At 31.3% G+C, this 12,455-nt stretch overlaps 1 protein-coding gene across 4 annotated transcripts; it reads left to right on the top strand.

The window, feature by feature from the left end:
- Positions 1–8,214, top strand: LOC137808125 (ATP-dependent Clp protease proteolytic subunit-related protein 4, chloroplastic). Of its 4 annotated transcripts, none has more exons than XM_068609080.1 (8): positions 1–340; positions 1,762–1,965; positions 3,449–3,504; positions 5,333–5,459; positions 5,824–5,901; positions 6,235–6,348; positions 6,422–6,530; positions 7,933–8,214. In XM_068609080.1, exons 1-7 carry the CDS (start codon positions 77–79, stop codon positions 6,491–6,493), a joined length of 915 nt encoding a protein of 304 aa, XP_068465181.1. In that variant the 5' UTR covers positions 1–76; the 3' UTR covers positions 6,494–6,530; positions 7,933–8,214. The 4 variants fall into 4 exon arrangements, 2 of the variants coding, with proteins under 2 accessions (XP_068465181.1, XP_068465180.1); XM_068609079.1 differs by having other exon boundaries at positions 7,930–8,214; XR_011080672.1 differs by having other exon boundaries at positions 31–340; positions 6,235–6,530.
- The last annotated feature ends 4,241 nt before the right edge of the window (positions 8,215–12,455 follow it).

Here is a 12,455-nt window from a genome sequence, read left to right as displayed (position 1 = left end):
CATCCATTTAAAAGCCACGACTTTCTTGAATTTCTATTATTTTCTTCTCTCACGCAGTGGCTCACTCACACTCACCATGGAGGTTGCCACAACTGCTTCTTGTTTCGCACTCAACAAGCCAATAATGGCATTGCCGTCTTCGTCTCGAACCGTAACCCCTATCAGAGCCACGAGCTCCTCCACCTCCTCCATCAGGACCTCTCTATCCACCAATTTCGTTGCTCCTTGTTCCGGAATCAGCAGCGCCTCTAGCCATTTCTCCGGCCACAAGCTCCGACCCTCCTCCCTCAACCCGGCGTCATTTGGTGGCTCCAACGCCAAACGAGGCGTCGTTGCTATGGTACCATTTCCCCACTTTTTTCCATCCGCTCTTCACATTCGCGTTTCCAATGTTGGTTTCGAATTGGATAAGAGATTTGCGATTTGAAGTGAACGCTTAAATAATTTGTATTCTGATTTGGCGCGAATACTCACCGTTTGTCTGTGCGTACTGTGATAATTTCGAGTATGAATTTATAGGTTTAGTTTCTAATCAGCGTATGAGGTCGTAGGGTTTATGGTTTGGGTTTTGCTTAAACAAAAGCGGTTGCAGCTTGAAGAATTTATACAATTTGTTGAGTTGGGTATAGAGGTGTGGAATTTGACTTTGGCGGAGATTGAGAAGAAGTAGTACGGTTTTATGATGGCTAAGGTCGTTCTAGAACAGATTTTTGAGGTAACAAATCAGGGATTTGAAATACATCAATGAGTCCTTGTGGTCATCACTATCACAATCACAAACACCCAACAAAACAAAGTTGTTGGCAGAGAAGTCTCACTTTGTTAAAAATAGCCTTCTCTCGGAATTAGAAGAAAATATTTATCGACGTAGCCAATCATTTTTTAACCACATGTTCTGTTTCATTTTTGAAACCAAATGTAGAATAGAACTCATATGTTATGTTCTATCTTGTTCTAGCCTGTTTACAAAGATGCTGCCTTAATCCCTGAAGCTACTGAAGTCCATAAAAGCCCAACGCACCTTACCGAAGAAAATTGTTAAGATTATAAAAGTAAAACAGTAAGATATTTGACTTTTATCCATCGACTTTCTATATAAATAAACTACTCATTCTGCAAGCACATTGTTCATATTACAAGTCAGATGATTTTCAATTTTCAAGAATGGAAAACCCTAAGCTACTCGATGCTATGAATCCCAAAGATTTGACAACCAGTAATTCTTTTTCACTTTCTGCCTAGTTTTCCCCCATTTATCACAGTAGGTAACATGTTAGATGGATGGACTATTGGAGAATTTTTCGGCCTGAACTAAAAAAGGCATTCCTAAGTTGCGAAGAGGCACTGATCTCTTCTAACATCTTGCATTGCATGCCATTTTAAGATTTCTTTGGCACTTTCTCCTTATACTGATCTACTTGATAAGGGATAGGATTCTTTTGTTAGTCCGTGGACAGTTTCTTCAGAGTCTTTTTGATAGGTATGTGGAGAGGACAGGGAGCTCTATTTTATTATTTTATTTAGAGCTGTCACTGTTTTTGTTGTGTTGAAAAGAGACTCATATATGGTCATTGCTGTGCAGTGTCTGAAACAAACATTCCTTAACTCATACAGTTCCTTAAAGTGTAAAATTGTTTGTGTGATTTATGTATCATGTGAATAAATAGTATAACTTGTAATGTACAATACTTTATAGCACATTGCGGCACAAGATATGCTATCTTTATGTAGGTTTCTTGTTCTCTTTTTTTCTTTGGATAGGTTATTCCATATTCAAGGGGAAGTGCATGGGAACAACCTCCACCGGACTTGGCTTCTTACTTGTACAAAAACCGAATTGTTTATTTGGGCATGTCTCTTGTTCCATCTGTCACTGAGTTGATTCTAGCAGAATTTCTTTACCTCCAATATGAAGCTGATGATAAGCCTATTTACCTATACATCAACTCCACTGGGACAACTAAGGTAGGTGATATTTCTCTATTTTGTATTCAGCCTGTTTTGTCCTTGAGATCATAGCCTGATGTGTGTTGATATGATTCGTTTAATTTTAAAGCATTTTCCTTATTACTAAGGTGCATATGTATAGCAGGGCTTGCTTGATTTAGAGTCACATGTTGTAAGAGGGGTTGATACGGGGAGGGAGGGGACTAGGGACGTGTGCATTGGAGGAGTGATAGTGAGGTAGATGAACCAGATCAAATTATGCAACTTCATTACAAATATAATTGGGTTCATTGTGTAAATGTAATAATTTATTAGAAACTATTATGGATATTATTAGCTGGTGTTGCACACCTGGATAAAAGTTATGCTTTTGGGGGTTTCCCTTTTCAAGTTATACCTACTCGTGCCATTGGCTCAAATGTTATGTTTGCTTATTAATCTGAAACACACCAATGTAAATTTTGATAAGCACAATGTTGATGGCAATTGCTTTACTAGCAATTATGGTGAATAGAGGTGTTGATAACTGTGTAGTCCATCTTCTCACTGGATTGTAGATATAGTGCACGGAAAATGTAGCTCTAGAGCTAAGTCCAAACTAGCCTAACCAGGTTGCAATCATTGGGATGGAGTGGGGGTTCTGGGTTGGGTTAAGTCTAGGCCCAATCCTGTGAGGATGGAGGATATCTAAAGCTTACTGATCTACAGAGCATTTTTATGCACCATGGCTTAAGGGTCTTTTATGACAATAAAAAGTGTTGGAGCCAGGAATTTGAGTAAAGGGGACCAATATTGAATCGCTAACATGTTGAAACTATCATCTTGATACATGTTTAAAAGAGAGAAGAGGAAAGACTGAATTGTTCTGTTGTCTAAAATGTAGAAAATCGATCCAAATATATAGATCCTAATGAGGTACCCTAATTATAGAAATAAGGAAGCAAATCACCAATTAAAACTGTACACAATCAATCCCTAATTACTGTAATTGGAGTCACTATCCTACTCAATAAGCATATCTAATCTTATCATATAAGGTGAGGCCATGCCTACACTTGTCAATCTAGTTTTCATAGAAATTATAGAATAATAAGGATGAGTTTTGAAACTTTGAGAAACTATTACTAATCATTATATTTTTTGGGTTTAGTTTAATGCTTTTATGGAGATGCCTTGATGCTTGAAATCTACCTAAGACATAGATAATTTAATAATTATTGTATGCGGCTTAGCTAATAAAATTAATAAAATCAATAAATTTTATTTCTTTCTGTACAGTTAGCAGGGAGTTGCTCAGTTTTATGAGAATATCATATACTACACCAAGAACGTAGTCTTATCCCACTAGGAGGAGGCTGCATGAATCTATCTGAACTGTTGAATGCTTTCATTTCTGACTACTAAACAACTGCAACTGATTTTCATAACATTCTAGAATATGGTGCCACAATCTCCATGAAAATATTCATTTTCTTAATAGAATTTTATTTTGTTCTTTCAGGGAGGTGAGAAGTTGGGTTATGAGACTGAGGCCTTTGCAATTTATGACGTGATGAGGTTATTATCACTATGGTTTCTGTGATCATGTTATTTATTTTCCTCATCTGACGTATTTTAGGCTCTTATCTTAACTATGTACTACAAAGGTGTCATTAAATGGGAAAAAAAATTAACTGCTGTCTTTCTTCATTTTCTCTGCTCCACCTTGCATTGCTAGTTGTGGGTTGTAAGGTGAAGTCCTTTAGTTGGTAGTGCATATGTATATAGGTACTGTGTTCAGATTTTAATAATTAGGAATCCATGAGTCCCTCTGTGGGTAGTAATCTGAGTGGCAATAATACCTACAATAAGCATCCTTACATAAGAGTTTTTCCATGGAAGGTATTTCTCTATAAATTGTATCAAGGTTTTCAATTGACTCTTTTCCTAATCTGTGCTTTTCTTGTGGGCTCACTGCTCATTGGTGCAGTACATATTTTAGAAATCATGTTTGTTGTCTAGTTTCTGTTTGTTTTCCTTCATTTTTTGTGCCACTGTTTACGTTCACTGCTGCCGTCACCGTTCACCGCTGACATTATTGTTTACTGGTGATGACATTCTAGAGAGCTTTTTCCTACTGGTGTTACTGTTCACTGTTGATGATTTTCTGGCAAGCATTTTTTGGCCAACTATACCATTATCACCTAAGTTTTTTCCTATGAGTAGTTTTTATTACTGCCGTTGTTTTTTGATGAGTACTATTTATGGTAGACTTTTTTTGGTGAGTGCTGTTTACCTTAACGTTTTCCGGCCAGTACTATTTATCGTTGACTTTTTCTGGCAATTATTGTTGACATTTTTCTGCCGAGTAATGCTTGTCAATGTTTTTCTGGCAGGTATTGTTTACCGTCTGGTTTATTTTTTCTTTTGTTGAGATTTTTCATGCCAGTGACTGCCTCCACCACCAGCATTAGCTTGTTGTGTGATGACCATTTTTGCTTTATGTCCTCTGAGCATTCTTGGTTCTCAATTTTGTTGAACTCTCTGAATATTTTTGCTTTCCGACAACTACCATGTCCTTTTGATTATTTTTTGCTTTCTGACAACCCTTGTGCCCTTAGAGCATTTATTTTCTTTCTGAGAGCTGTCATGTCCTCTACCCAGTTTTGCTCTCTGACAGCTCGTGCCCTTTGTCCATTTTAACAAACTTGACTCGTGTGATACATATGTTCCACCTTGAGGGAAATTCCTATGTAATGCTCTATATGTATATGTTCCTCAACTGTGGTAATTGAAATGCAAGAGGATTATATTGCATAAATGTATACCATTTCCCTCTTCGGTATTTGAAAGGACGAAATATATTGAAGATTGATGGTCATCTTGACAGAGAGAAAGCCATGTCTGGGGAATATCTACTAGCTTTGTTATTATTTACTTTGTCAGCTTTGGCAACCTACTTGCTGACATGTTTACTTAGTCTCTCAAGGGATCTTATGTTGATGACATTTGTAACAAGTTTATTTTGAGGAGGAATGTTGCAGATATGATTTGATTATATTGAATAGGAAGACATGATATGATTTAATAAGGAAATATTTTTCATTATTAGATATTGATTTTGTTTCTTATTATTTTATCTCTTCATTTTAAAAAAGGATATTCATGTGTGTACCCAAAACATGAAATTTATTGTATTCTTAGTTTCAGAGCAACACCATCTCTAGTGACCTGTTTTGTCACTAATCCTTTCGAGATGAATAAATATTTTTACTTCTCCTATACAGCTCTACCTGAAGAGGAGACATATTTCTTTTTATTCTATAGCTTTTTTCCCAATTTGAAGAATTCCCCATATAATGTTTGTGTTTATATTTATAAATCTAGCTTAGTTGTTGTGCTACAGGTATGTCAAGCCTCCTATTTTCACTCTTTGTGTTGGTAATGCTTGGGGAGAAGCAGCATTGCTTTTGGCTTCAGGTGCTAAGGGAAACCGCTCTGCTTTGCCATCATCAACAATAATGATAAGACAGGTTTGTAGTCGACCATTTGTTACTATTACAAATGAAGAGACTGTTTGGTTTAAGAAAACATTTCCTTTTCTTGTTTTCTGTTTTTACTGTTGCCTATTTTCAGAAGTTATAATATCATGTTGGAAACTGTTGAAACAGAAAACAATAAATAGTTGTTTTTCACTTTCCTCTGTTTCAATACCAAAGATTTGAAAACAGGAAATAAACTTAATATAAGGTGGTGTTTAGTAATTAAAAGTGAAATTAAAAATGAAAATATAACATTTTCTTAAAGAAACAACCGTTAACTATCCCCAAAGCGTAAGTTGTTGGTGTGGTCATCTTTTATCCTAACATCTGAACTGTATGCCTTTTCAATTTGCAGCCAATTGCAAGGTTTCAAGGTCAAGCAACAGATGTTAACCTTGCAAGAAGAGAAGTAAATAGTGTGAAGGCAGAATTGGTATGTACTTCAATCTAATTTTATATAGCTAAGTTTTTAGTCGTCATTGAAAATTACTATCTGTGAAGGTTTTTGGACCAGTGCATAATTTTGTATTTTCAGTCCCTTTAAAATACTGAAATGTCAGTTTGTTTACCAGTAGCCAAACATTTGTTGGTTCCCTTCAACCACAGAGCATCAGATTATGAACTGTGTTGTATTTGGGCATTTCAATGGACTTTTGCATGATTTTGATTTAATATGGACTCCTAAGATGTATGCTTTACTGATCTTTAAAGAAAGGCTGACTGAGATTATTTTGACAATTCGTGCATGATGTTTGATTTTTTAAAGGTTAAATTGTATGCAAAGCATATGGAAAAATCACCTGAGCAGATTGAAGCTGATATTCAGCGTCCAAAGTATTTTAGTCCTAGTGAAGCTGTTGAGTATGGTATCATAGACAAGGTAGTTGCCATTAGAAATTTTGGTTTTTGTCATTTATTTTACTTGAAAATAAAATTAACTGTCTTTTTTGCAGGTTATATACAATGATAGGGGGTCTGAGGATCGTGGAGTTGTTTCTGATCTTAAAAGGGCACGACTTATTTGACAGTTGGGATTTAAATTGCTATTTTCTTGGAGTTCAGGTAAAGCACATTTCAAGTCATTGTATTAAACAGTTGTTGCTACTTCAGAATTGATTTAATTCAATGTTATCTTAGAAGAAGATAACTGCACCCTTTTTAGCAACAACTCTTTCTTAAATCTTATGGTTCTTTGCTATTATTTTGCTGGGTTGTTTGTGATGCTCAGAAATTAAATGCTCGTAAATCTTGCTTGATAAATTGAGCAATCACCCATGATTATAATATTTTCCGTTAACACTTGGCTTTAAGCTTCCGGTGTTTGCCACTGTAAAACAGGTAATGGTCTAGCGATGTCTAATGATTGCACCGACCAGAGTTAGTGTTTCATGTTTTGTGTAGAAAGGAGCCCCAAAGCCCTTTGTTTGAACCCTTTTTGGGAATATAATGCCCTCAATTAGCTTTTCACTTTTAACGAGCTAAATATAAGCTTTTATTGACAGCGACATCCACAACCTCTAGTTTCTATTCTATTCTATTCCACTACTAAGTGCAAGCATAAAATTTAGTGAGCGATTACTTTTTCATGTCTATACTACGCCTGTCCAAAATGTTTTCCCCACTTCCTACCCCCAAATTATAAAGAGAAATATATTGGAAGGGATGAAGATCCTCTGCATTAAAAGAATAACTGAATAAATATAAGCCATCAAAATGCTTTATTTTACAACGGATAAAAAAATATGTAACATTAGATATGATTTGTCGGATTTGAACTGCATGATGGTGCAGTTACTTCTGAACTTTAGAGAATCCTAATCCTAGGAGAAGGGACATGTATATGGTCATGCTAAAGTTTCTGCTTGGGCTGTTTGGTATACGTGTTTACATCGTGTATTTGCATTACAACAAATATTTCATGAATTGCCTTTAGAATCAAGATTCAATACTATGATTGAATTGGTGAGGCACTTTTGTATTTGGCCGGATTTAGTTTCATCTTGTTAGTTAGCTTGCTTCACAGCACGCGTTGAATACATATGTTAGGGAGACATAGGAATACGCCACTCGCACATTTGCTGGTCCGTTAATCTCTTAGTTATGTATTTTTTTGCATTATCTAATTGAAGTGGCCTGTCCCTTTGATGGAGTGTGTTGTCAACATTGATTGCCATTATAGAGATTCTACTTTTTTGCTTTTTAAAACATGATTCCATCTGTTTCCTTTTTCGGCATTATTTTTTAAGGGGCAAAAAGTAAATATAGTACTTTACTATGTAGCAAAAATGGTGATTGTTTTCCTTTTATTCCAATCAAGACAATTTCTGCATGATCTGATATATTTCTGATGAAACTTTCCTGACTACACGAATTTGTGTTTGGAATTGGTATAGTTATTGTAGATTCTTTATTTTCTTGCATATGATGCTTTGTATACTTAATAAATTATTTCATGTAATAGAAGTAGATCAGCTGAAATGGAAGAATATCTGTGGTGAAATTGGGCAACCGTGCCAAGCAAGTAGCGGATGTTGTAGTCTCAATTGTTAATACCAAGACCGTATTTCCCTTCTCCAACAATAGGCTGAAGGATCGATCTACCACTAGTTTTCTAGTAGGTTGTACACATGATTGTATTCTGGTTCATTCTAATTCAAAATGTTTTTGCTTGTCAGTACCAGCAGAACGAAACTAGAATATTACAGTTAATGGCAATATCTACCAAATTTGAAGAACGGTTCACAAATTTTAAATTGTTTAAGAAATTTGCTATACTTGCGGGAAGACGGGGTAGTGAAGCTTTTAAAGATTTATTTATTTCCGTCGGTATATTAAGTATCAATTTATTTTAATGAATTATTTAAATTTAGCTAATAGAACTATATATGAGAAGACAAATTGAAAGTGGAATGATTTGGTAAGAAAAGTATACATAATAATGTAACTAACATATGAGAAACATTGAGTGATAAATATTTCTTTTGCTAATGTGATTAATTCAATTTCTAAAATAATATAATTGAAATTTTAAGAGATACAAATAATTATTACTTATATTCATTAATAATTATAAAACATCGATATACTATAAATTGTAGAATAATAGTATCGATGTCTCATTATTTAACCTTTTTTTCTCAATTCATGATTTTTCGTATCCCTTTTTCTTTTACTATTCTCCAAGTTTTTCTATTACTTTTTGAAATTTTTATTTTTATTTTATCCCATTCCCATCTTTATCCCTCTCATCTCTACTCTCTTCTTCCTCACGAGGTACTTCTTTTATCTGGCTCTTTAAATTACATGTAAAGTGTGATTTAAATGATAGTTTTAACATATATTTAGATATTAAAATGGCAGCAAATGGTTAAATTTATTATAACATTTAAATAATTTCTAGATTTCATTGAATTAAAAAATTAAAATGAAAAAAATAAAAAAAGTATAGACAAAATTTCAAAGAAAGAAAGAATGTTATATTATTGAAAGAATTGGTGTAAGAAAGGAGAGGTTGAATTATTGAAAGCACTATAAGAGAAGTTGATGTTGAGATTGGAAGGTTCGTGTAAGAAGGAAGGAGTGACCAGATGGATGGCTAGAGTTGAGAAGCACCAACTCCTCCATTTACATCTATGCTTTCTTCCATTCATAATTTCCCTTTTCTACAAAATTATCTCCTCACCACTTCAACAAAACACTATAAATCAGAACTTCTTTTTTCTTACATTTTGTTTTTGTTAAATCAATTTTATATTAAAGATAAACCTATCATCTAACATTTTATTTTTTTGTTAGCATGCATAATTTTTTTAATAATAGCTTTTAGCACCTATGCCGAAGTTGTATTAGTATTCATTATTTCTTTCACTTTAATTTTCAAAACAATGACTCTCATCGTCACTAATAAACAAAAATATTTTGTTTGTAACGTTTATAAATAAAATCAATTGAGTTTTTTATTTGAACTAATAATATCATATTTTTAGTTTGAACGTGTGACAAATTAAAATTAAAATCTTAATTTGTATTCAATCCAAACGTTAATAATTAGTATTTAAATTTTTACTTTTTTAAAAGTGACTATGAAATTTTAACAAGTACGAAAACATATATAAGAAACTTTGAGCAATCTTTTATCATATAAAGTATTTCAACTTAAACTAAGAAAAGAGAATTAGAAGTTTAAAAAATGGAAAACTTACAATTTTGGTGAAACTTTTTGAAACAAAAACTAGAATAAACAAATTATAAAATTGGACAAGTAGTGAAACAACCCATCTAAAGAAATTGCTTCACAAACTTAATTTTAACTTTTTATTTTTCACAACAAAGAAGTTATGTTTGGAATACACAACTTCATTTTATATAATTTTTTTTATTGAAGTTATGTTTATTAAACACAACTTATGTGTATTAAAGTTGTATTTGTTAAGTAAGAGTTTTTTTTTTTACTAAAGTTGTGTTTGATAACTTCAGAAATAAATTAGAAATTATGTTTATGAAACACAATTTCAATAAAATTAAACAGTACAAATAGAAGTTATGTTTAATAAACACAACTTTATTCAAGAAATTACAATTACAACATAGTGGCAAATTTTCCTTAAAAATAAAACTAATGTACTTAATGTTTGGCATGCAATCTTGGAGAATTTACAGGAGACTAACATATTCAAAAATAGTGTTGAAAGGATAAATATAGAATGTGTAAGTAAATATTTGTATAATTTAAGTTGAGGAGAGGGCCAACTCAGATTAACACTACTACTCTCTCTCTATATGGAAGCATCTTTTCTACTTGACACCAATACACTCACTAATAACTTGGCGGCAGACACAAAAGAAGGCACCTATTATTATTACCATTGTTAACCATTTTAGGTTATTTGTTTTGACCTAAACGAGTCCCTAGTAATAGGATTAGAACAAGTGATAGCAAGTGCGTTACAACCAACGGGGCTGCTACACATTTAAGTGGGTGTGGAATACTCTTTCTTATCAATTTTTCTATCTATCTATTTATATGATAATAATATAAGTAATTTGATTGCTTCTTCTGCTCTTTTTATTAGGATAAACATAAAATGAGTTTCATGTCTGTTATTCAACCCTATGTATATTTTTCATAATTATAAATTTATATTTTCAATTTTTTATACTTTTAATTTTTTGTATAAATTAAATTTTAAATAATATTCGTGAAAAAATGTATTCTTTATTATAATAAAATATATGATCAAATAATTAATATAATAATAAACAAATGTATCATTAAGTCTATAATGTAAAATATAACATATATATAATAATAAAAAACCGGTTGAACATTAAGATTCTTTATTATTATTTTAAAAAATAATAATAAAATACCAATTTTATTTGGATAGATTGTTTTGAAATGCTAATATGAATATCTTACTAAGATAAAGTAAAAACAGTTACAAATTTATTTTGCTAAACGCAAAGGGAATAATTTTATCAAAATGTAATTTATAACCCAGATGAAGTGATTATAAATTATTATATATGACAAGAATATTTATACCAATCACTTTAAAAATTATGACGTGTTTTTAATTTAATTAATTTTAATTTTTTATACAGAAAGAACTCATATATAAAACGATTTCTATTTTAATTGACAGGTGTAAACTTTTATCTAGATATTTAAATAATTATTTCCATTAACATGAAGTGAAATGACTAGTAGTGAAAGTTGTTAAGAAGAACTGTAGATAAAAAAGATGTGAGCACCCATCTTTTTCCATTAAGTTATAAAATATGAAGGTGTGATGGGTATAAATAAATGGTTTTAAGTTGATTATGGTTTTGATTACTCTACTAGCATTAGCCACATGGTGTCTAACAAGATAAACATCAAAATCAATCTATATTTTTCCAAACCCCAAGATTTTATGTACAAAGTTAGATCCTATTAAAAACATGTCTTCATTTTTAAATCTTCATTTTTGTCGATTGAAAAAACAAGGATTTTATCTCAGAATTTATATACGTTATCAAATAATACTGGTGCATTTGCTTCTCAAAGTGTCTTTATGTTTTATTATTTTTCAGTGTCCGTTTTAAGAAAAAAAGAGAAAAATGAAAAGAGATTTAGAAATTTGATAAATTATATATATATATATATATATATAAATAAAGAAGATAAAATAAAAAGTTATATATAGTTAATTAAGAGTTTTAACTGTCTTATTTATATCATGTAGGCATGATTTTATATCACTAAAAAAAATATAAAATAAAAATAAAAAAAACTAAAAATAATTAAATTAGCATTTTAGAAACTAAAAGTTTTTAGTTTTTAAATTAGTTTCTATTATTATTAAATAGTTTATAAATTAGTATCTAATTAACAACTAAGTTTTTCTAAGTCACGTGGATAATTTTCTTGAAGAACAACTTTTAAGAAAGAAAAACAAGAAGTAAAAATTGAAACTAATTTCTCCAAAAATTGAAATTAATTTATGCATAAACTAATGTACAAAAGTTGTTTTTTTTCTCGACTATAACTTTTAGGTTAAAGTTTGAGAGTTTCTAAGTCTTAAATGAAGAAGTTAATAATAATAAGTTAAATGAAACATAATTAAACAAAAATATTATCCTTTTAAAATATAAAACAAAATACACAATATATACAATTTTTAACTTTCAGTTACGCTAACTCATACTTGACAATTCTGCTCAGAACTTATACTAAAATTATATTTTGTCACATCACACTTATAAATTGGTGTTGAAAGGTTGATAATAAATTATAATTAAAAAGATTTTTTTTTTAAATAAAATAATTTTTAAAATTGAATTTGTGAGATTATGGTTTGTAACCTGGTGCCTTTTAATTTGTATTTGTCAACATAATATTTTAATTATGAAAAATTAATTGTGAAAGTGAGACTTTCCTTCTTTATTAATATAAATTCTTAAAGCCAAATTATGGTTTATCGAAAAGTAATGTCTCTGGGTAGC

This window comes from Phaseolus vulgaris, chromosome 3 (assembly GCF_000499845.2).
Source record: "Phaseolus vulgaris cultivar G19833 chromosome 3, P. vulgaris v2.0, whole genome shotgun sequence".
NCBI classification, from domain to species: domain Eukaryota; kingdom Viridiplantae; phylum Streptophyta; class Magnoliopsida; order Fabales; family Fabaceae; genus Phaseolus; species Phaseolus vulgaris.
This window is presented reverse-complemented; position numbering and strand designations above follow the sequence as displayed.

Excerpts from the sequence above, each read along its gene's own strand:
- LOC137808125 (XM_068609080.1), top strand. The coding sequence starts at position 77 with ATGGAGGTTGCCACAACTGCTTCTTGTTTCGCACTCAACAAGCCAATA. Across the intron at positions 5,460-5,823 it reads CAACAATAATGATAAGACAG|CCAATTGCAAGGTTTCAAGG; the intron begins GTTTGTAGTCGA and ends TTCAATTTGCAG. Across the intron at positions 5,902-6,234 it reads ATAGTGTGAAGGCAGAATTG|GTTAAATTGTATGCAAAGCA; the intron begins GTATGTACTTCA and ends GATTTTTTAAAG.